Source organism: Anolis carolinensis, unplaced genomic scaffold (assembly GCF_035594765.1).
Source record: "Anolis carolinensis isolate JA03-04 unplaced genomic scaffold, rAnoCar3.1.pri scaffold_9, whole genome shotgun sequence".
In the NCBI taxonomy this organism is placed as follows: Eukaryota; Metazoa; Chordata; class Lepidosauria; order Squamata; family Dactyloidae; genus Anolis; species Anolis carolinensis.
In genome coordinates this window covers 22,725,519-22,746,951 of record NW_026943820.1, presented here as the reverse complement: position 1 = coordinate 22,746,951, position 21,433 = coordinate 22,725,519, and the positions used below count along the sequence as shown (strand labels likewise).

The 21,433-nt window shown below is 41.7% G+C and overlaps 1 protein-coding gene across 4 annotated transcripts in view; it reads left to right on the top strand.

Annotated features, from left to right (window-relative positions):
- Nucleotides 1–1,291: 1,291 nt before the first annotated feature.
- The window catches only part of adamts18 (ADAM metallopeptidase with thrombospondin type 1 motif 18), a 111,706-nt gene continuing 91,564 nt past the window's right edge, over nucleotides 1,292–21,433 (top strand). For 3 of the 4 annotated variants that reach the window (XR_010000535.1, XM_062961583.1, XM_062961582.1), the window contains exons 1-3: nucleotides 1,292–1,503; nucleotides 1,594–1,681; nucleotides 3,860–4,176. Coding sequence is in view for 3 of the 4 variants with exons in the window: in XM_062961583.1 (XP_062817653.1) it covers nucleotides 1,426–1,503; nucleotides 1,594–1,681; nucleotides 3,860–4,176 (483 nt within the window). In the remaining variant the exon portion in view is untranslated. Of the gene's footprint in view, nucleotides 1,504–1,593; nucleotides 1,682–3,859; nucleotides 4,177–21,433 lie in introns of those variants that run through there. The other variant, XM_062961584.1, reaches the window with a different exon arrangement.

Genomic DNA, 21,433 nt, shown 5'->3' with positions numbered 1-21,433 from the left:
AGAAAAGGAAGGAGGAGGAGAAAGAAGAGAGGAAGGGAAAGAGGGAGAGGAGGAAGAAGAAAAGGAAGGAGGAGGAGGAAGAAGAGAGGAAGGGAAAGAGGGAGAGGAGGAAGAAGAAAAGGAAGGAGGAGGAGAAAGAAGAGAGGAAGGGAAAGAGGGAGAGGAGGAAGAAGAAAAGGAAGGAGGAGGAGGAAGAAGAGAGGAAGGGAAAGAGGGAGAGGAGGAAGAAGAAAAGGAAGGAGGAGGAGGAAGAAGAGAGGAAGGGAAAGAGGGAGAGGAGGAAGAAGAAAAGGAAGGAGGAGGAGGAAGAAGAGAGGAAGGGAAAGAGGGAGAGGAGGAAGAAGAAAAGGAAGGAGGAGGAGGAAGAAGAGAGGAAGGGAAAGAGGGAGAGGAGGAAGAAGAAAAGGAAGGAGGAGGAGGAAGAAGAGAGGAAGGGAAAGAGGGAGAGGAGGAAGAAGAAAAGGAAGGAGGAGGAGGAAGAAGAGAGGAAGGGAAAGAGGGAGAGGAGGAAGAAGAAAAGGAAGGAGGAGGAGGAAGAAGAGAGGAAGGGAAAGAGGGAGAGGAGGAAGAAGAAAAGGAAGGAGGAGGAGGAAGAAGAGAGGAAGGGAAAGAGGGAGAGGAGGAAGAAGAAAAGGAAGGAGGAGGAGGAAGAAGAGAGGAAGGGAAAGAGGGAGAGGAGGAAAACAGGAGGAAAAATAGGAGAGGAAGGGAAAGAGGTGGAAGAAGAAGAGGAAGGGAAAGAGGGAGAGGAGGAAGAAGAAAAGGAAGGGAAAGAGGGAGAGGAGGAAGAAGAAAAGGAAGGGAAAGAGGGAGAGGAGGAAGAAGAAAAGGAAGGAGGAGGAGAAAGAAGAGAGGAAGGGAAAGAGGGAGAGGAGGAAGAAGAAAAGGAAGGACGAGGAGGAGGAGGAAGAAGAGAGGAAGGGAAAGAGGGAGAGGAGGAAGAAGAAAAGGAAGGAGGAGGAGGAGGAGGAAGAAGAGAGGAAGGGAAAGAGGAGGAAAACAGGAGGAAAAAGAGGAGAGGAAGGGAAAGAGGTGGAAGAAGAAGAGGAAGAAGGAGGAGGAGGAAAAACAGGTGGAAGAGGAGGAGGAGGAGAGGAAGGGAAAGAAGGAGAGGAGGAAGAAGGAAGGAGGAGGAGGAAGAAGTGGAGGAGGGAGCAGCAGCCCCCTCCCCCTGCTCCCCCTCAGTCCCCTCCCTCTCTCTGAGTCCGGATGGGCCGCCTTGCCCCGGTGCCCGGGGTGGGCGGTGCCGTCGCGGGGTGCCAAGCCGGCTCAGCCCCAGCTCCGTAAAGATGCGGCGGGGCTGGGAGCTGCCTCCGCACGTGGCTGGAGAAGGAGAAGGAGGCGAAGGAGGCGGAGGAGGGGGAGGCGTCTGCCGGGGCAGGTGAAGCCTCCTCCGAGCCCGATGTCCCCCGGAGAAAGGGCCCCATGCCTCGCCTGCTCTCCTTCTTCCTCCCGTGGGCTTGGTCCGCGGCGCTTATCGGCGGCTCCTCGATGCTGGCCAAGGTAGGCAGGAAGCGCCCCCCACCGCCTCCCTTCGCCTCCTCCGGGGCTCGCCGGCCCCGTTCTCCTTCCGTCTCTTCCCTTTCTTTGCAGGGTTTGCAACTGTGCTGCTTCTGTTGCGCGTCTTTGGCGGCGGCGGCGCTCCCCGGGGACAGCAGCAGCCTCGCAGGCTCCAGCCACGGTTCGTACCTTCCCTTTCCATCCTTAGGCATGACACACTTGTCTCTGTGTTGTCCAAGGCAACAGGGTTGTTGTATGTATTCCCGGCTGTATGGCCATGTTCCAGAAGTATTCTCTCCTGACGTTTCGCCCACATCTATGGCAGGCATCCTCAGAGGTCGTGACATCTGTTGGAAAACTATCTAAGTGGGGTTTATATATCGGTGGGAGAAAGAACTCTTGTCTGCCTGAGGCAAGTGTAAGTGTTGCAACTGGCCAGCGTTTATTAGCACCGAATAGTCTTGCATCTTCAAAGCCTGGCTGCTTCTTGCCTGGGGGAATCCTTAGTTGGGGAGATGTCAGCTGGTCCTGATTGTCTCCTGTCAGGAGTGTTGTGGGGCCCCTGGTGGTGGCGCAGTGTGCTGAACTTGCAGACCGAAAGGTCCCAGGTTCAAATCCCAGGAGCGGAATGAGCACCCGCTGTTAGCCCCAGCTCCTGCCAACCTAGCAGTTCGAAAACATGCCAATGTGAGTAGATCAATAGGTACCACTCCAGCGGGAAGGTAACGGCGCTCCATGCAGTCATGCAGTCATGTTAAGTCCAGTCGTGACCGACTCTGGGGATTGGTGCTCATCTCCATTTCTAAGCCGAAGAGCCGGCGTTGTCCGTAGACACCTCCAAGGTCATATGGCCACTGGCATGACTGCATGGAGTGCCGTTACCTTCCCGCCGGAGCGGTACCTATTGATCTACTCACATTGGCATGTTTTCGAACTGCTAGGTTGGCAGGAGCTGGGGCTAACAGCGGGCGCTCATTCCGCTCCCTGGATTTGAACCTGGGACCTTTTGGTCCGCAAGTTCAGCAGCTCAGCGCTTTAACGCACGGTGCCACCAGGGGTCCCTACGTGGTATCGCACTGTATTAATTTTACAATGTAAATGCAACCCCCTCAATTTCAACGGGAACTGAAAATGCATTTATTTATTTATGCATTTATTAATGTATTGAAAGCACATTTCCCCAGCGGAATGATAGCTCAGCCCAGCCGTCTTATGCAATGCTTTTTATGCAGCTCTGCACATAAGGTGATAAAGAAGAATTCTGAACCACCTTAAAGACGTTTTGTTTCATTGCTGCTGAAGGTACAGCTGTGAATGCTTTGTAGCTCAGAAAGATGGAAGTTTGATGTGCTTGCTAGGAGTGTTAATAAGGACCTGGAGTTTTACAAGGCCTTTTGTCTTGTCTGTTCAAGAATATTTGGTACTTCATCAAACTTCAGTTCCCATGATTTTATAGCAATGAGCTATGGCAGTTAATAGTGCCAAACTGCATTGACTCTGCTGTGTAGATGAACCCTAGTGACTCAGGGTGAATGATAAAACATAGAAAGCCTAAACCAGCCAATGCAGAGGACATACTTTATGTTTTAATTGTGTTTTTAGTTGGTAAACTCTGCTGTTTGCTGGGCTTGGTACCGCTTGTAAGCCACCCCGAGTCCTTTTGGGGAGATGGTGGTGGGATACAAAAATAAAATTATTATTATTATTGACACAAAGACGCAGTATGACACAGCAAACGAGATCTATATGCTGGATTTCGTATAACAAAATCACAAGTCGAACACTTCCCAAGTGTTTAGGACTGTGTGATGTATTTTCGGATGATCCCAGTAGGGTGGCCTTTTGCAGTTGATGGGATCGAGGAGACAATTGAGTCTCCTCGATCCCATCAACCTGGAATCAATCTTCCCTGTGCCTCATCAGAGCACAGACTGACTGACTTTTTAAAACTCTGCACTTCTTCAACTAAACGGCAGTTTGCTCCGCCTACTTCTTCATGGCAACCAGCCTCTGAGTGCTGAGATGCAATAACTGTAATACTCACCCTTTTAAAACATAAACACACAATTAAACATAACATCTGTAAACCAAAATTCGTACTTCATCACAATGACCCTAATGATTTACCTGCTGAAATTGCTTCGGGAATATTTCTGCATGCATGGCTGTATCAACATGGACCACCGGTTCCAAATTCCATTCCACAAAGGGTGTTTGTGGCCATGTTCTACCGTAAACCTGATTTAAAAAAAAAAAAAATTGCATGCCTCACAGAGATTTATCCTTTTTAGGTAAACAAACAAACAGCCCCCCTTGAATAATGACAGTGTATGGCTAACTCAACACTTTCTCCTTCCAGATTACATCTTTGTCACCCCCGTCGAGGTGGACTCCAGCGGATCATACATTTCGCACAATGTTTTGCACAGCACTAGGAAAAAGAGGACTGCTCCAAGCTCAAGGAATTCCTTGCACTACAGATTTTCAGCATTTGGACAGGAGCTACACTTGGAGCTTGAACCCTCTGTCTTTTTTAGTAACAATTTGATGGTTCAGGTGTTTGGGAAAGATGGAATTATAGATTCTAAAGAACATGAAATCGAACAGTGTTTCTATCAAGGATTTATAAGGAACTATAGCTCTTCTTCGGTTGCCCTATCTACATGCATAGGCTTGGTAAGTATGTACTGTCTCTTTACGTATAATCTAGCCTCCATACATTTGATTTGGTTTTGGAGTAAACGTGCCACATGCCCCTGTTAAAACCCCATTAGAGTTGTGCGGGCCCTTGTTTATTAGGTATTTCTGTCATCCATTTCTGTACTAGGCCTGAATTATATAATCACAGTTCAGCAGATTATTTTAAATACTGTGCATACTGTATATAATAACGTACAAGTCGACCTTATGTATAAGTTGAAGGCATGTTTGTCTTATCGACAGGTCATATCAAAATCCATAATTTTGGCTTGCAGACCTGCCCTTAGCTTATACATAAGGCCCACGTATACAAGTACAGTAGAGTCTCACTTATCCAACATAAACGGGCTGGCAGAACGTTGGATAAGCGAAAATGTTGGATAATAAGGAGGGATTAAGAAAAAGCCTATTAAACATCAAATTAGGTTATGATTTTACAAATTAAACACCAAAACACCATGTTATACAACAAATTTGACAGAAAAAGTAGTTCAATACGCAGTCATGTTATGTTGTAATTACTGTATTTACGAATTTAGCACCAAAATATGATATATTGAAAACATTGACTACAAAAATTGCTTGGATAATCCAGAACGTTGGATAAGCGAATATCTTGGATAATAAGGAGAGATTAAGGAAAAGCCTATTAAACATCAAATTAGGTTATGATTTTACAAATGAAACACCAAAACACCATGTTATACAACAAATTTGACAGAAAAAGTAGTTCAATACGCAGTCATGTTATGTTGTAATTACTGTATTTACGAATTTAGTAAGTAAGTAAAAGTTTATTTGTATACCGCCCTCTCTCCCAAAAGGGACTCAGGGCAGTTTCCAATATAAAATCAGCATAAAACATTGTACAATAAAACACCGAAAACACTATAAAACACTATAAAAATACAAAAAAAAAACCCCACATAACAATTGACTAAGACAATCACATAAACAGGAGCAGTATAATCACTCAAATAACAGATGAATTTAGCACCAAAATATCACGATATATTGAAAACATTGACTACAAAAATGCGTTGGATAATCCAGAACGTTGGATAAGCGAGTGTTGGATAAGTGAGACTCTACTGTACATACTGTAATTATCAAGGTCCTACAACATGCTTACTCTAAAACTTTTCCAATAAGAGAGCTTTGGTTACCAGATATTGTTCCATGCTAAACCAGTAGCTATTTTCAATTTGGTATCGAAGAGGCAGGCTTAATGAAAATACATTGAGAGCAGATGTTAATGTCTTTTGTGCAGCCAGTATGCACAACATATGTATGCAAAAAGTGTGTACTTGGCTGGAAGTGCTCCAGATTCTGCCTATGTGTCAGCATCAGGGAGAAGAAATGTGTTGGATGGCAACTTTTCCCTCACCTTAGGCTACTTTGGCTACGTCTGATTTGAGTTGCTGGCCAACAACATCTGAAGGGCCATACGTTCCTCATTCCTGCTGAATAAGTATGCATAATATATGCATACTCTCAGTTCCTACTTTTGCTTTATTGCATACTAGCTGTGCCCGGCCACGCGTTGCTGTGGCGAAGTATGGTGGTATGGGAAATAAAAGTATTGAGGAATTGATGGTAGTTAAGGTAAAGGGTAAAGGTTTTCCCCTGATGTTAAGTCCATTATAAATGGGTTATATAGCTGTGTGGAAGGGCCTTGAGTCTACACTGCCATATAATCCAGTAAAAATCAGATAATCTGTATTTTATAGGCAGTGTGGAAGAGGCCTAAGTGAGGCCTAACTCTGCCTGTCCCCTGGGCTGATTGGGTTGCTAGGAGAACAAGTGGGTGGAGCTTAGCCTTCTAACTGGCAGCAATTGGATAAAAACAGTTCTTCCTCTCCCTCTAATTAGGACTTTATTTTTGTTTTCTTTTTGTTGTATGAACATAGAGGCATGGATGACGGATTGTGCTGCCAAGTTTAGTGTTTCTGGGATGTGAAGTTTTGTTGTTTTGTCCTAGGCCAAAATTTCATTATTTATTTATTTATTTATTTACAGCATTTATATTCCGCCCTTCTCACCCCGAAGGGGACTCAGGGCGGATCACATTACACATATAGGCAAACATTCAATGCCTTTTAACATAGGACAAAGACAAACAACATAGCTCCGAGCGGGCCTCGAACTTATGACCTCCTGGTCAGTGATTCATTGCAGTCAATTGCACTGGCTTGCTCTCCCATCTGCGCCACAGCCCCGGGCTAATTCATTACCCTTTTATATATATAGATTTACTTACATGAACCATATTTACAACATGAATCTCAGTTGTTATTCACAGTGATTGCTTTGTGATGTCAGGCACTCAGCTTCCTGGGGTGTGGGTGTCTACATTTTGTTATGTGCCCTGATTGGATTTGGCATGGTTGTGTATCTTCAGCTCAGCCCTTTGGCTCTGCAAGCACATATCCCACATATGTGGGATCTGGAATCTGATTTATAGCATTGGTGAGAATCACATAGCCATCCAGGTTATGTTGGACTGCATGCAGCAGCAGCCATAGTCAGCATAGCCAGGAATGCTGGGAGCTGTAGTCCAACAACATTTGGAGGATAATGCGATTCCCATTTATATTTATAGGGAAAAGAAGAAGGTTCTGTTCCTTATGGATGGAATAAAATGAGATCAGGCAAGTTGAGTGTGTGGCTTCAAGTGGGTTAGATAAAGGAAGGTGATTTGCTATAGGGTTGCCATTTCGTAAATTTTGTTTTTCCTACTCTTCATGTAGTTATTATTCTAGCAGTGTTCATTTAAGGTCCTCATCCCATCGGGGGTGGCGATGGGGCTGGGGGAAATCATATTACCGTGATGTTTCATCCCGTGGCATTAGCACCCATCACACGGTGTTTGTAGCCTTTGCTTCCGAAATCATTTGTTTTCTGATTTATCACTAGAGCGAGTGGCGCAATGGGTTAAATGCTTGTGTTGTGCCAGCTGGTCTGCTAACCTGAAGGTTGGGTTGCTGACCTGAAGGTTGCTAGTTTGAATCTGCGAGACGGGGTGAGCTCCCAATCTAGAAGCTTGGATAAGCGAAGCTTGGATAAGTGAGACTGTACTGTACCAAGTTGCAAACAGGCTTTGAAAACTGCATGGTTTCTAAGAGTTTCTCACAGCAAGATGAAAATTGCTAAAGGTATTCATTAGTATTTGCTTTGTGTTCAGAACTTTGGATAGCTCCTTTGAACTTCAGTCTAAAACCTGGAGAGTTAAGCATTCCACTGACATGGAAGCTATCAGCCATCAATGAGTCCATAACCAAATGGAACGGGTCTATCACTGATCCACCCTAACAGTGCCATTACTTGCCATATACAGGCAGTCCCTAGGTTACAAATTATATAGGTTTTGTAGGTTTGTTCTGGGGGCCCCTGATGGCACAGTGTGTTAAAGTGCTGAGCTGCTGAACTTGCGGACCAAAAGGTGCCAAGTTCAAATCCTGGGAGCGGAATGAGTGCCAGCTGTTAGCCCCAGCTCCTGCCAACCTAGCAGTTTGAAACATGCAAATGTGAGTAGATCAATAGGTACCGCTCTGGCGGGAAGGTAACGGCGCTCCATGCCGTCATGCCGGCCACATGACCTTGGAGGTGTCTACGGACAACACCGGCTCTTTGGCTTAGAAATGGAGATGAGCACCAACCCCCAGAGTCGGTCACGACTGGACTTAATGTCAGGGGAAACCTTTACCTTTACCTGGGTTTGTTCTAAAGTTGAATTTGATTGTAAGCTGGAACAGGTACATTTGAAGTGTATCTCCAGCCAAAAATATACCTATACTGTATATTAGCTTTGAATCGCGTAGGGAAGACTGAACAACACCCCTGTAGTGTTTGTTTTGCTGTCTGTGCCCCTGTTCAGAAGATTTCACGTCATCTTCTGTCCCTGTGAGAACTGGATTTTGAAAAAAATCGGCTTGTAGAAACAAGGATTGGAGAGAAAACTTCAGTGGAAACACCTTTTCCACATGATAATAACTCTTTCAGGAGTGAATTTCCCCTCCGAGGGGTAGATTTCTCTCACTTCCTGCTGCTTGTAACTATGTTGTTTGTAAGTCAGATGTTTGTAACTCGGGGACTGGCTGTAATTGGTTTTGATTTATGACAATCTTATGAATGAGACACTGTTATTAATCCAGCTCTGATCAGGTCATACAGATTACGAGACCTGGCTTTCTTGAGGAAGGCCATGCACATAGTCTTTTGTTCTTGTTTCTTTCCATTTTGCCAAGCATTATACAGTAGAGTCTCACTTATCCAACATAAACGGGCCGGCAGAACATTGGATAAGCAAATCTGTTGGATAATAAGGAGGGATTAAGGAAAAGCCTATTAAACATCAAATTAGGTTATGATTTTACAAATTAAGCACCAAAACATCATGTTATACAACAAATTTGTCAGAAAAAGTAGTTCAATACGCAGTGATGTTACGTTGTAATTACTGTATTTACAAATTTAGCACCAGAATATCACGATATATTGAAAACATTGACTACAAAAATGGCTTGGATAATCCAGAGGCTTGGATAAGCAAAGCTAGGATAAGTGAGACTCTACTGTAATAAGATCAGAGTGAAATAATCAATGTATTATTATTAATAATAAAATAGAGTAAAATATCTCCTCTTCTGCTCCCCCTGCCCCCAGCTTCATCGCATCACTCGGTTGCCCTTCTTTCCTATTTGCTTGGTTTGCCACAATTAAACTGAAAGTGGTGTTGCTTCTACATGGTTGGTAGCACTAATCTTTTCATTGTTCCTTTCATTAGCAGTAGCTTCCCTGCAAGAAAACTGAGTGACCCATTCTTTCAAGCATGGAGCATCGCAATGTGATTTGGAAGCAATTGTATTTCAATAGACTGCAGGGCTCCTTTGATCTCACTTTTTCATGTGTCTATGTGTATGTATGTGAGAGAGAAATTGAGAGAGAACTGAGAGGACACCGTTATTTGGTTGTTTGCTTGTTGCTTTTGCCCACAGAGATGATTAGGGGGAGAGAGAAGAAAACTGTTTGCAATCTAAGTAGGAAAAAATAACTAAAGATCTGTAGCTTTTGCCCACGTGACTTATTCACATCATTATTCTACTTTACACAAGTACACATTCTCAATGTGAGTAGAACAATAGGTACTGCTCTGGCAGGAAGTTAATGGCTCTTCATGCAGTCATGCCACCCACATGACCTTGGAGGTGTCTGCGGACAACGCCGGCTCTTCAGCTTAGAAATGGAGATGAGCACCAACCCCCAGAGTCAGACATGAAGCCTTTACCTTTTATATATTACTATAATAATCTTATAAAGTAGGTTTTCTGGTAAATTCTCCAGAGCTCTGACACATTATTTATCAGTGCCACAGAGCTAAGGCAAGCCTCGTGCCTTGGTAGAAAGGGCTTTTCTTCTATTTGGGGGAAAATCAGGGGGCAGAGAGGGTAGGGTGGCCACTCCTCCTGGAATTGTGGATAGTAATCCCAGGAGGCAGTTTCCACGGCCCCATACCCACAAAGGTCCAGATCTTCCTGGAAGATTCAGATTTTTGCACATATTTTTAAACACAAAATAAATTTTGATGAACAGGTTTGTTCTGGGTTAAAACACATCAGCCTGGTGCATTGTTTGGATGCCTCAGTGTGTCGTCGCGCCTGGGGCTATAACTCTTAGCGAAAGAGGCATGGACGTGACATCTTTCCCCAGGGGATTGCTTCTTGCCCTCCTTTAGGGAAGCTGGAACTCCCAAGGATCAAAACACTGTAGATAACTCAAAACTGGTTTTATTGTTTTAAAAGGTTATCCCTTTAAGGCAATAAGCTGGAAGTTTCAAAGGGGTAAAGGAAAATATACATTACAGTCTCTGTCTTAAGTCCAAGGAACTCTGCAGCTGAGAAGCTTTTCCAGGTCCCTCTTTCTCAATGACTGTGAATGCCGGAGCAGTCCTCAGCCTCAGTCCAAATGGCTATGTTTGAAGACACAGAGTCTTCCTCTGGTGCCAAAGAGCTGATCTGAAGGACTTGAGACTCCTCAACGTCGTCCAGGTTGGCCTGAATATGAAGCATAAGTCTCAAGGGTAAGAACCTCAGAATTGATGCTAAGAGGTAACTTAATCAAGGGCTTTTAGAGCCAAGTCTCTCTCTCACGTCCATCTGATAGAAAGCTTGATGGTGGAATGAAAAAGGAAACACTGACCCACTCAAGGAAAGGGTGGAGTCAAACAATTGAGCTGAAGGAGCAATATAACTAGTGCAAACAACATTGATTGACAGCTATAAATAACCAATCAATCCAACTACATTTACAGGGTAGAGGCAAAATCAGCCATGATACAATTCAAGTCTTGCAACTTACAGTTCGACATATAGATGGCGCCACTCACGCCGTCACACCCAGGCTAATGCAATTGTTATGCTTATTGCTTATTTGCTTACAGCCCCATCCAAAACGCCACATAATGTGCTATGAGGCAGTTTAGATGGGGTTGTAGGCAAATAATGTTATGATTTCTTTAGCACGGATAGGTATTGTGGAGCGTAGTTTTTAAGGTCTCTTGGAGGATCAATATACCCATCTTATATTTCAAAGCAGACTACTCTGCTTTAACTGGTATGAAGGCTACCTTATTTTGCAGTATTATATAGGTAAAGGTAAAGGTTTTCCCCTGACATTAATTCCAGTTGTGACCGACTCTGGGGGTTGGTGCTCATCTCCATTTCTAAGCCGAAGAGCCGGCGTTGTCCGTAGACACCTCCAAGGTCATGTGGCTGGCATGACTGCATGGAGTGCCATTATTATATAGTATTATATTATATAGTAGGCTTCATTTGTGTTCCTTTTCCTATGGATTAAACTGGGACAATGCTGGTAAGCAGGAACCTCATTCTTGTAATGAAATCATGATCTGTTTAGACACAGCCACAATATAGATTTCTTGGATAAGAAAACAGCTGATTACGTTACTGTCTGCTTTTCTGATTCTGTCTGTGGGGAAAGGGAATTTTTTTCCTTTTTCTTGCCAAATGATCTTTTGGCAGGTATACACTGACATTTAAGGCACACAGTAAGCATTTTGTACTGACATACACTGACATTGATTTGAGTAGCTGTACTGTAGACTGCTGAAAGCTCAAGTAGTAGAAAAGTGTAACATTTGCACAAAATTGTAGGATTTTTAAAAAAAATCAGTCTTATGAAGTTGGAAATTGTACAGATCAAAATTAAGTCAAATGAGAATTTTGTGTAGGCTTTAACAGATAAGAGAAAATGTCAATTGCTGGGATATTCCTCCACCTTCTTCAACTGCTATCTTCAGGCAGAGACAGGTTGTCAGATCTTGGAAGAAACAAAGTGTTGATATATATGTTTCTAGATGATATCAGTATTGAGAAATAATAGTATGAAGCAGTCTCGGTTCCTCCTAAAATTTCTGAAAACAACTTGTTAAACATACTGAAAAACAGATTATTCAATTGGATCAAAGAAGGGTCGGGCTGTGGCGCAGCTGGTTAGTAGCCAGCTGCAATAAATCACTATTGACCGAGCGGTCATGAGTTTGAAGCCAGTCTGGGTCAGATTGAGCTCCCGACCATTAGCCTAGCTCGTTGTTGACCTATGAAGCTCGAAAGACAGCATCTGTCGAGTAGAAAATTTAGGTACCGCTTTATGTGGGAGGCTAATTTAACTAATTTACAACACCATAAAAACTTCCAGCAGCATTCAGAAGAATGAGGAAGTACTCCATCTAAGACTTGATGTCACAAGTGAACGGTGAAGTGACAGCTCCACTGTGGCCGAAATCAAGCATACCCTCATGAAGCCGGAAGCTGGAAAATGTTAAATGGCCTCTGTGTCTGTCTATATGATGTATGTCTAATGGTATTGAATGTTTGCCATGTATACATATGTATGTGCATTGTGATCCGCCCTAAATCTACTTCAATTATATTGCTATGATTCCATTTTAACTACCATGGTAATATCATGTGTTATCCGGGAATGTGCAGCTTGGGGAGGCATTAGATGTGTGAGAAGGACACAATATAAATACTGGAAATAAATAAATCAATCAATCAAAGAAGACCACTGTGATGTATTAGGGAAAACTCCCAGAGTCTTTTCTGGATGTCTTGAAAAAGTGTCTGCTAGAGATATTCTAGCTTGAGATCCTACACTGAGGAGAGGGTTAGACTTGATATGCTATGGGAGCCCTATCTATATATATAAACTAGCTGTGCCCGGCCACGCGTTGCTGTGGCGAAGTACGGTGGTATGGGAAATAAAGTATTGAGGAATTGGTGGTAGTTAAGGTAAAGGGTAAAGGGTTATATAGTTGTGCGGAAAGGCCTTGAGTCTACACTGCCATATAATCCAGTTAAAATCTGATAATCTGTATTTTATAGGCAGTGGAGAAGAAACCTAAGTGAGGCCTAACTCTGCCTGTCCCCTGGGCTGGGTGGGTTGCTAGGAGACCAAGTGGGCGGAGCTTGGCTTTCTAACTGGCAGTAATTGGATAAAAACAATTAGGAGTTTATTTTTCTTTTCTTTTTGTTGTATGAACGTAGAGGCATGGATGAGGGGTTGTGCTGTCCATTTTCGAGGTTGTGGGGTGTTTAGTTTTGTTGTTTTGTCCTAGGCCAAAATTTCATTACCCTTTTATATATATAGATGAGTGATGGCATCACGGCGACCCACAAAACAACAAAACTACAGGCCCCCCAACCTTGAAATTTGACAACACAACCCATCATCCACGCCTCTAGGTTGCTACAACAAAAAGCAAAGAAAAATAAAGTTCTAATTAGAGGGAAAGCAATAAGTGCTTTTATCCAATTGCTGCCAGTTTAGAGGATTATATGGAAGTGTAGACTCAAGGCCCTTCCACACAGCTATATAACCCATTTATAATCTTATATTATCTGCTTTGCACTGGATTATCTTGACTTGAGGAAACAGCCAGGCTTTAAAGCTGCAGGGCCATTACATCCTAATCATTTTTCCTAATTGCAGCATTCATACTTGCTTCCAACAGACAAAAAAAAAATCAGAAATATTGTATATTCACAACCTTTAGGAAATAATATCCCCTGATGATGCAGCGTGTTAAAGCGCTGAGCTGCTGAACTTCTGGACCGAAAGGCCGCAGGTTTGAATTGGGGGAGCGGAGAGAGCCCCCACTGTTAGCCCCAGCTTCTGCCAACCCAGAAGTTCAAAAACATGCAAATATGAGTGCATCAATAGGTACTGCTCCGGAGGGGAAGGTAACACCACTCCATGCAGTCATCCCACATGACCTTGGAGGAGTCTATGGACAACGCCAGCTCTTCGGCTTAGAAATGGAGATGAGCACCAACCCCCAGAGTCAGACACGACTGGACTTAACGTCAGGGGAAAACGTTTACGCTTTACCTTAACTACCACCAATTCCTCAATACTTTATTTCCCATACCACCATACTTCGCCACAGCAACGCGTGGCTGGGCACAGCTAGTGATTCTATAAAAGACTAGCTGTGCTGTGGAGTTGATTCAGGTCCACACAGCCTTGCTCTGAATTCTCTCAAAGAATCTGGAGCAAATTGGGACTCTGTAAGCATTTGGGCCAGTTCAGATCTTGGGTCGCCTGAGGACATGGAATGACACTCACCATCTCTCTTTCTCCTTCTTGTCATTGTGGTGGCCAATGGGTGACATGGATAGTGTCTGCCGCTTGTCATGTGCAGTGACATTGTCTAGGATGCTGATCAGCATATGTGATTTATTTATTTGAGCATGTGGACCTGATCATCATTAACATGCGCAGAAAATCTGAATTTCAAAGGAGCATTTCACCATACAGGTTAACCATGACACCTGCACACCACACAGGTGAAGATGAATTATTTGTATTTATCTCTGATGCTGGATACATAAGTGAATAAATTGTTCATAACAGATATAACTCTCTTGGACACCAGTGCCACTTTTGCCAGTGCTATAGGTGGCTTTGTTTGGATCACCTGTCCTTAAATCCAGTCCTGTGGATGACGGGATGATGTAATTTCACCTGATATGTGAAATCGTGTTCATATATAATGTGGTTTAAGTGCATGTACAGGCAGTAGCTGAGTTACCAACATTTGACTTACAAATGACTCATAATTCAAAACGGGGTTCAGACAGTGAGATAAATCTAGCCCTTGGAAGGGAAATGCACTCTTGGAAGAGTTATTATCATGGGAAAAAGGTGTCTCCACTGAGAGTTTCTCACCAATCCTTGTTTCCATATCCAGTTTTTTCAAAATCCAATAATTACAGTAACAGAAAGTGGGGTGAAATCTTCTGAACAGAGGCACAGACAGCAAAACAAATGCCACAGGGGTGTTAACCCTTCCCTATGCGATCCACAGCATACATGTGTGTGTGTGTGTATACAGATGTATGCTGTGGGGTGTGTGTGTATATATCTATATATATAAAAGGGTAAAGGAATCACGGCACCGGACAAAACAACTAAACTAAATGCCCCACAACCTCGAAAATTGACAGCACAACCTCTCATCCATGCCTCTATGTTCATACAACAAAAAGAAAAGAAAAATTAAGTCCTAGCCACAGCAATGCGTGGCCGGGCACAGCCTATATATACACACACACACACACACACACATACCTGTTCCAACTTGCAAATTAAACTTAAGAACAAACCTTTTGTAACTTGGGGGCTGCTTGTGTTGGTTTTTGGCCTGGGATACATTATGCAAACTTCACTCACATCTTCTGCATCTGAAAAATAGATATGGTAATATGCAAACAGAGTTAAACTGGTTAAAATGGCAAACTATCAGTTCAAAATTCTTCAGTTCTGGCTGGAGTTATTGGAGGCTGCAATTCAGCACATCTGGAGGGCAAATGGCTTCTCCGTCGAAGAAAGTTGGGTTACACTACTGTAGAATTTTAATGTTGGAATGGGATTTTATGAAATCATCTAGTCTAAAATACCAAACCCTAAATAGAGGTATCTGCAGTTATAGTATTTTTACCAGATGGCCATCGGCCTCTGCTCAAATATATGGAAGTCTTACTTAGTCTATTGCTAAATATGTATAAAATGTACATAGCCCAGATGTATATTGCTTGAACATGCTTTCAGATCATGTTGGACTGCCTCTCCAATCCTCCTTCTATATTGGCAAGGCAGCTGTGATGATCCAGCAACATCTGGAGAGCTAGATATTTCTTTGCCAAATGTATTGGAATGATTGTAAACCCAAACAAGAACAAAGGACAAGATAGTTTTCAGAGCTCAACACTTATCTGTGAAATGATTTACTGATTTGTAACAACTTATATGAAATGCATACAGCACACCTTTACCCAGATGAAAACCAAAATATAGTTTTGAAGATCAAGAATGTTCTTAGAATAGCCATGTGTCCTTCCATAGAAATGTCGGTTCTTTATCAATAGATCTGTCAGAGGGCAGTCCTGTGTTTGACAGTATTCTTTTCTTCAGTTTGAATCCATAATAAGAGAGAAAGCATGGCCTTAACATTATCCATTAACCATGTTGATCACTTGTTCATTGTTTTCCTTACTAGAGTCGAATAGGAACCCTTTCTCCAGTGAACTATCCTTTTACAGTAGAGTCTCACTTATCCAAGCTAAATGGGCCAGCAGAAGCTTGGATAAGCGAATATCTTGGATAATAAGGAGAGATTAAGGAAAAGCCTATTAAACATTAAATTAGGTTATGATTTTACAAATTAAGCACCAAAACATCATGTTATACAACAAATTTGATAGAAAAAGTAGTTCAATACGCAGTAATGTTATGTTGTAATTACTGTATTTATGAATTTAGCACCAAAATATCATGATATATTGAAAACATTGACTGCAAAAATGGCTTGGATAATCCAGAAACTTGGATAAGCGAGGCTTGGATAAGTGAGACTCTACTATACTTGAGATCCAAAGCCGTTCTAGTTTGCATAGATTGCGCCAATTGTAAACAATTTCCATGCTTCTTTCAAATTTGTAATAGGTCTGTGTATTTTCACACTGAATCCTGTTGTAATGTGAGCTGATGCTAACAACCACATAATGTTTTCATTCTATTTGAATGTGACAGCAAAATGTGTTTTATAATGTATCATAAAAAGAAGATGAATGAGTGGTGTGCTCACTGAAGAAGAAAAATGTTGCTTGTGTTAAGAACTTATTGAATACAGTCAGCCCTCTGTATCCAGTGAGTTAATTATCCAGAGCTTAAAAATATTGAAAACAATTTTCCAAAAGCAAACCTTGATTTTGCCATTTTATATAAGTGATCTCATTTTACTATGCCATTGTATATAATGTGTTTGGACATCCACTAATTTGGGTATCAATGGAGTGATGGTGGCAGTCCTGGAACTAAACCTCAGGGGAGGCCAAGAGCCAACTGTTGTCTTAAAGTTAGCCCCTGCATATATAATACTAGCTGTGCCCGGCCACGCGTTGCTGTGGCGAAGTATGGTGGAATGGGAAATAAAGTATTGAGGAATTGGTGGTAGTTAAGGTAAAGGGTAAAGGTTTTCCCCTGACGGAGCTTAGCCTTCTAACTGGCAGCAATTGGATAAAAACAATTATTCCTCTCCCTCTAATTAGGACTTTATTTTTCTTTTCTTTTTGTTGTATGAACGTAGAGGCATGGATGAGGGGTTGTGCTGCCAAGTTTAGTGTTTCTCGGATGTGTAGTTTCTTGTTTTGTCCTAGGCTGAAATTTCATTACCCTTTTATATATATAGATGGACGATCATGGATGTGGAGGGTTCTGAATGCTTCTGGTGAAGAGTGAGCAGATGATAGAATGAGTTCTTTTGGGAGATTTTCAGTAGATGCCCGGGGCTGTGGCACAGACGGGAGAGCAATGACTCACTGACCAGGAGGTCATAAGTTCGAGGCCCGCTCGGAGCTATGTTTGTTTGTCTTTGTCCTGTGTTTAAAAGGCATTGAATGTTTGCCTAATATGTGTAATGTGATCCACCCTGAGTCTTCTTCGGGGTGAGAAGGGCGGAATATAAATGATGTAAACAAATAAATAAATAAATAAATAGATGAGCAATTTCCCTCTCCCAATTATTTAACAATGACCAAAATCCAAGTGTTGCCCTATATCCCCTAAATTAGGTTGCTGAGAAGTAATTGTTGGAGAAGAACCGGGAATGGATCTTTGTGTGAAAGAACGTGTTGTTTTGGTTGCAGTATCAATTCCAAATTTTCCTTGGTTGAGCACATGTTAGAGCATTCCTACTATTATTGTGAACCTGATGCCTGTTTGTGGCTGGGCTGTGGTGCAGGCTGTTGAGCAGCTGCAATAAATCACTCTGACCATGAGGTCATGATTTTGAGGCCAGCCCGTGGCGGGGTGAGCACCTGTCAATTAAAAATTAAAAATAGCCCCTGCTCGTTGCTGACCTAGCAACCCGAAAGATAGTTGCATCTATCAAGTAGGAAATAAGGTACCACTTATAAAAAAAGTGGGGAGGCAAGGTTAACTAATTTACAACCTGGAATGAGGAAGTGCCGTCAGAGTGGATGATGAAGCAGCTGCTCCCCCCTGTGGCCAGAATCGAACATCCCCTCAGGAGAAGGTTAAATTGCCTCTGCGTCTGTCTGTCTCGGTCTCTGTTTGATGTGTTTATGGGCATTGAATGTTTGCCTTATGTGTGTATAATGTGATCCGCCCTGAGTCCCCTTCGGGGTGAGAAGGGCGGAATATAAATACTGTAAATAAATAAATAAATAAATAAATAAATCTCAAGTCATAATGAAAGGTGAGGTATGTCCCAGAAGCTCGCTATTTGTCCGCCCATGATTTACAGCACTATGCAAATTATAAAGTTTGCTCACAACTGTTTCCCCTTGCTCCTACTTTGTGGTGTTTTTGGGCTAATCCAAGAACACCCCCAGTTTACTGGTGGTTCTGGAGATCATCTTTTGAGAACATGCAGTTCTAGACAGTACATTTTGGACAAACTCCAAAATCAAGGTTTTCATCAAGAAATTGTATTTATAAGCTTGAAACAAAAATAGTAATAAAAGAATACATGTCTGCCATATGGAAGGAAAATGTTCACTGATCATGACTCCCTCTACCCAGCTTTCCATCCCCAGACTTGTTTATAAACATCTGAGAAACAAAGAGTGCGGGTAGGGTTGGGAGTTGAGATCTCATGTTCTCTATGCGGTGTCCCTCATCTGAGCTGTCATTCTCAATGTTGATTTTTTTTGTAGGCGAGTTTATGACTGATCTCCTTTGTGTATAACAAAAAACAAATGAATCCTCTCACAAAGTTGATGGCATACTTTGCATGACAACCATCACCAAACAAACATCATGTATTCACAAAATCATAACTTGCAACTGATCCACGTGGGATAGTGGCACAGAAGAGTGGAGGAACACAATGTGCCCTACTAAATAGAGCATTAAAAATAATATCTGTAGTACAAATGTGTATTATTATAATCTTAGATGTAACTATATTAGTATTTTTTAGTGTAGCCGCTGAAGAGGGCCAACTTGTTAGCAGCTGAAACGTGTCAGAAAATAAATAAAGCAAGTGACCATCAATTAGTAGATAGAGCTTTGTCTCCTAATTTGCTTTGACTTTTCATATGTGTTCATCAGTTCTCTCATTTAGATCTCATAAATTAACCACAATGCTTATTTTTAGCAAAAGATTTCTGAAGATAAGAATAGATGTTCCAGAGAAGGTACAGAGTGTTCCAACACAGATTTCCAACACATATTGTCCTGGGGAAAAAGATATTGTTTCCAGTACCAAGAATGCTTAGAGATTTAGAAACCAAGGACCCTTCTGCACTGTCCTTATATCCCAGGATCTGATCCCAGGTTATCTGCTTTTAACTGGATTATATGAATCTACATTGCCATATTATCTGGGATAAGTAGATAATCTAGGACCAGATCCTAGGATATAAGAACACTGTAGAAGGGGCCCAAGTCTTATGAAGTACAACTTAGAATGCTGGGGTGATTTAAATTTGAGAAGAAAAGACTGATGACCTCATCAGATACAGTCTTCTCTATATCTTCTCTCCATTTCACCATGTTGCCAAAACAGTCCAAAAGAGTCCAGCACATGATGCAGGGCAACTTCTGGTGGGACTCATTGGGGTTCCATTTTGGAAGCATAGCAAAACAGAGCCCTTTTGAGGAGTAGGAATGTTAACCGACTCCTAATGACACATAGAAAGACACATAGACACAATGACACTGCATAGATAGAAGTTGGACTCAATTGCCTTCATGGTTTCTTCCTACTTCTGTGATTCTATTATGATGAGAAAGCAAAGCTTGGGATAGGATAGGATAGTGGAAATCAAGATCATGTCTATTTGCCCTGATTCTGACATGCCATATGCTTCTCTGAAAGTTTGAAACAGAAGCTAGTAGTTCACAGTGAAGTGACTTGCAAAATAGATTCTGCTTTAGAGGACTGAAGGGAGAATGGACACCTCTATTTAGCAACTAATAGCTATGCCTGGCCACGCGTTGCTGTGGCTAGGACTTAATTTTTCTTTTCTTTTTGTTGTATGAACATAGAGGCATGGATGAGAGGTTGTGCTGTCAATTTTCGAGGTTGTGAGGCGTTTAGTTTAGTTGTTTTGGTCGGTGCCGTGATTCCATTACCCTTTTATATATATAGATTTAGGATGTGCATTCCTCACTGACTTGTTTGGATGGGTGTGTGCCCCGTTGGTTTGCTTTCTGACAAATCTTTTAAAATTTGATTACTTGATTAATTTTGATTAAATATCTGCATCCCTTTTCCTCTGGGATAACTGAGCAATAAATTTCTCAAGAATTTAGGATTTATTCTTACTCCTTCTCCAGTCATCTAAGCCCCAAGTTTTGGTGAAGTCAAAAGCTCATGTTATTTGTGCCATTTAAGCAATCCAAAAGGTGTTACTCAACCTGAATTTTATTCTACCTATAAATTTACATGGCTGCTTTAAAAATATATACAGTAGAGTCTCACTTATCCAACATAAACGGGCCGGCAGAACGTTGGATAAGTGAATATGTTGGATAATAAGGAGAGATTAAGGAGAAGCCTATTAAACACCAAATTAGGTTATGATTTTACAAATTAAGCACCAAAACATCATGTTATACAACAAATTTGACAGAAAAAATAGTTCAATATGCAGTAATGCTACATAGTAATTACAGTAGAGTCTCACTTATCCAACATAAACGGGCCAGCAGAACGTTGGATAAGCGAATATGTTGGATAATAAGGAGAGATTAAGAAAAAGCATATTAAACATCAAAATAGGTTATGATTTTACAAATTAAGCACCAAAACATCATGACAGAAAAAGTAGTTCATTACACATTAATGCTATGTAGTAATTACTGTATTTACGAATTTAGCACCAAAATATCACAATGCATTGAAAACATTGACTACAAAAATGCATTGGATAATACAGAACGTTGAATAAGTGAGACTCTACTGTATCTAGAGCAAGAACTCTAAATATATGTTTTACAAAACCCTGAGTGTCTTTTTCACATGGCAATATTTTCTTGTTTCTGCAGAGACAAATTTAAGTTCTATTTCTATCCTGTCTCGCCACCTGTGTTTTATATTGTAAGGAGTGATATTATCCAAAAGTAAAGTTTTGGGGAGTTTCTTTCTATTATTTTCTTATGCTTGTCTTGAAAATTGCTTCATTTCCTTTTGATTTTCCAGCTGTGACTATAGGGATTAGTTTATTTCTGCCCTTTCTATGACATCTTCTTTATCATTAATTTACATTCCAACATTTCATTGTTTGTTCTTGTTAGTGCATGAGTATCAATTCACAACAAAACATTAGGAATTAATATTCTTATCCCAAGGTTTCCTGTTTACTTTGCAATGCATGTTGGAGCTGTCATTAGTAATAAAATATCGAGAGGTTTGGCCTGTATTGCTTTACCCAAATGTGTCCCCTCCTCATAACAAACTTCTCTTAGGTCTGTTTCTCTTTGGTAACTGCAACTGTTCGGGATATTGCTTTGGAAAAGCAAGCTGGAACTCTAATCAGATTTGTACCCCACCTGAAATATATGTGAAGAAGAATATATCTGCCCCTTTCCATGAGGTGCTGCAATCCCAAATGGAAATATGTTTCAAACTTGGCTCCTTCAGTACTGCTGATCATGCTGAGAACTTTTGTCAGCATCATTT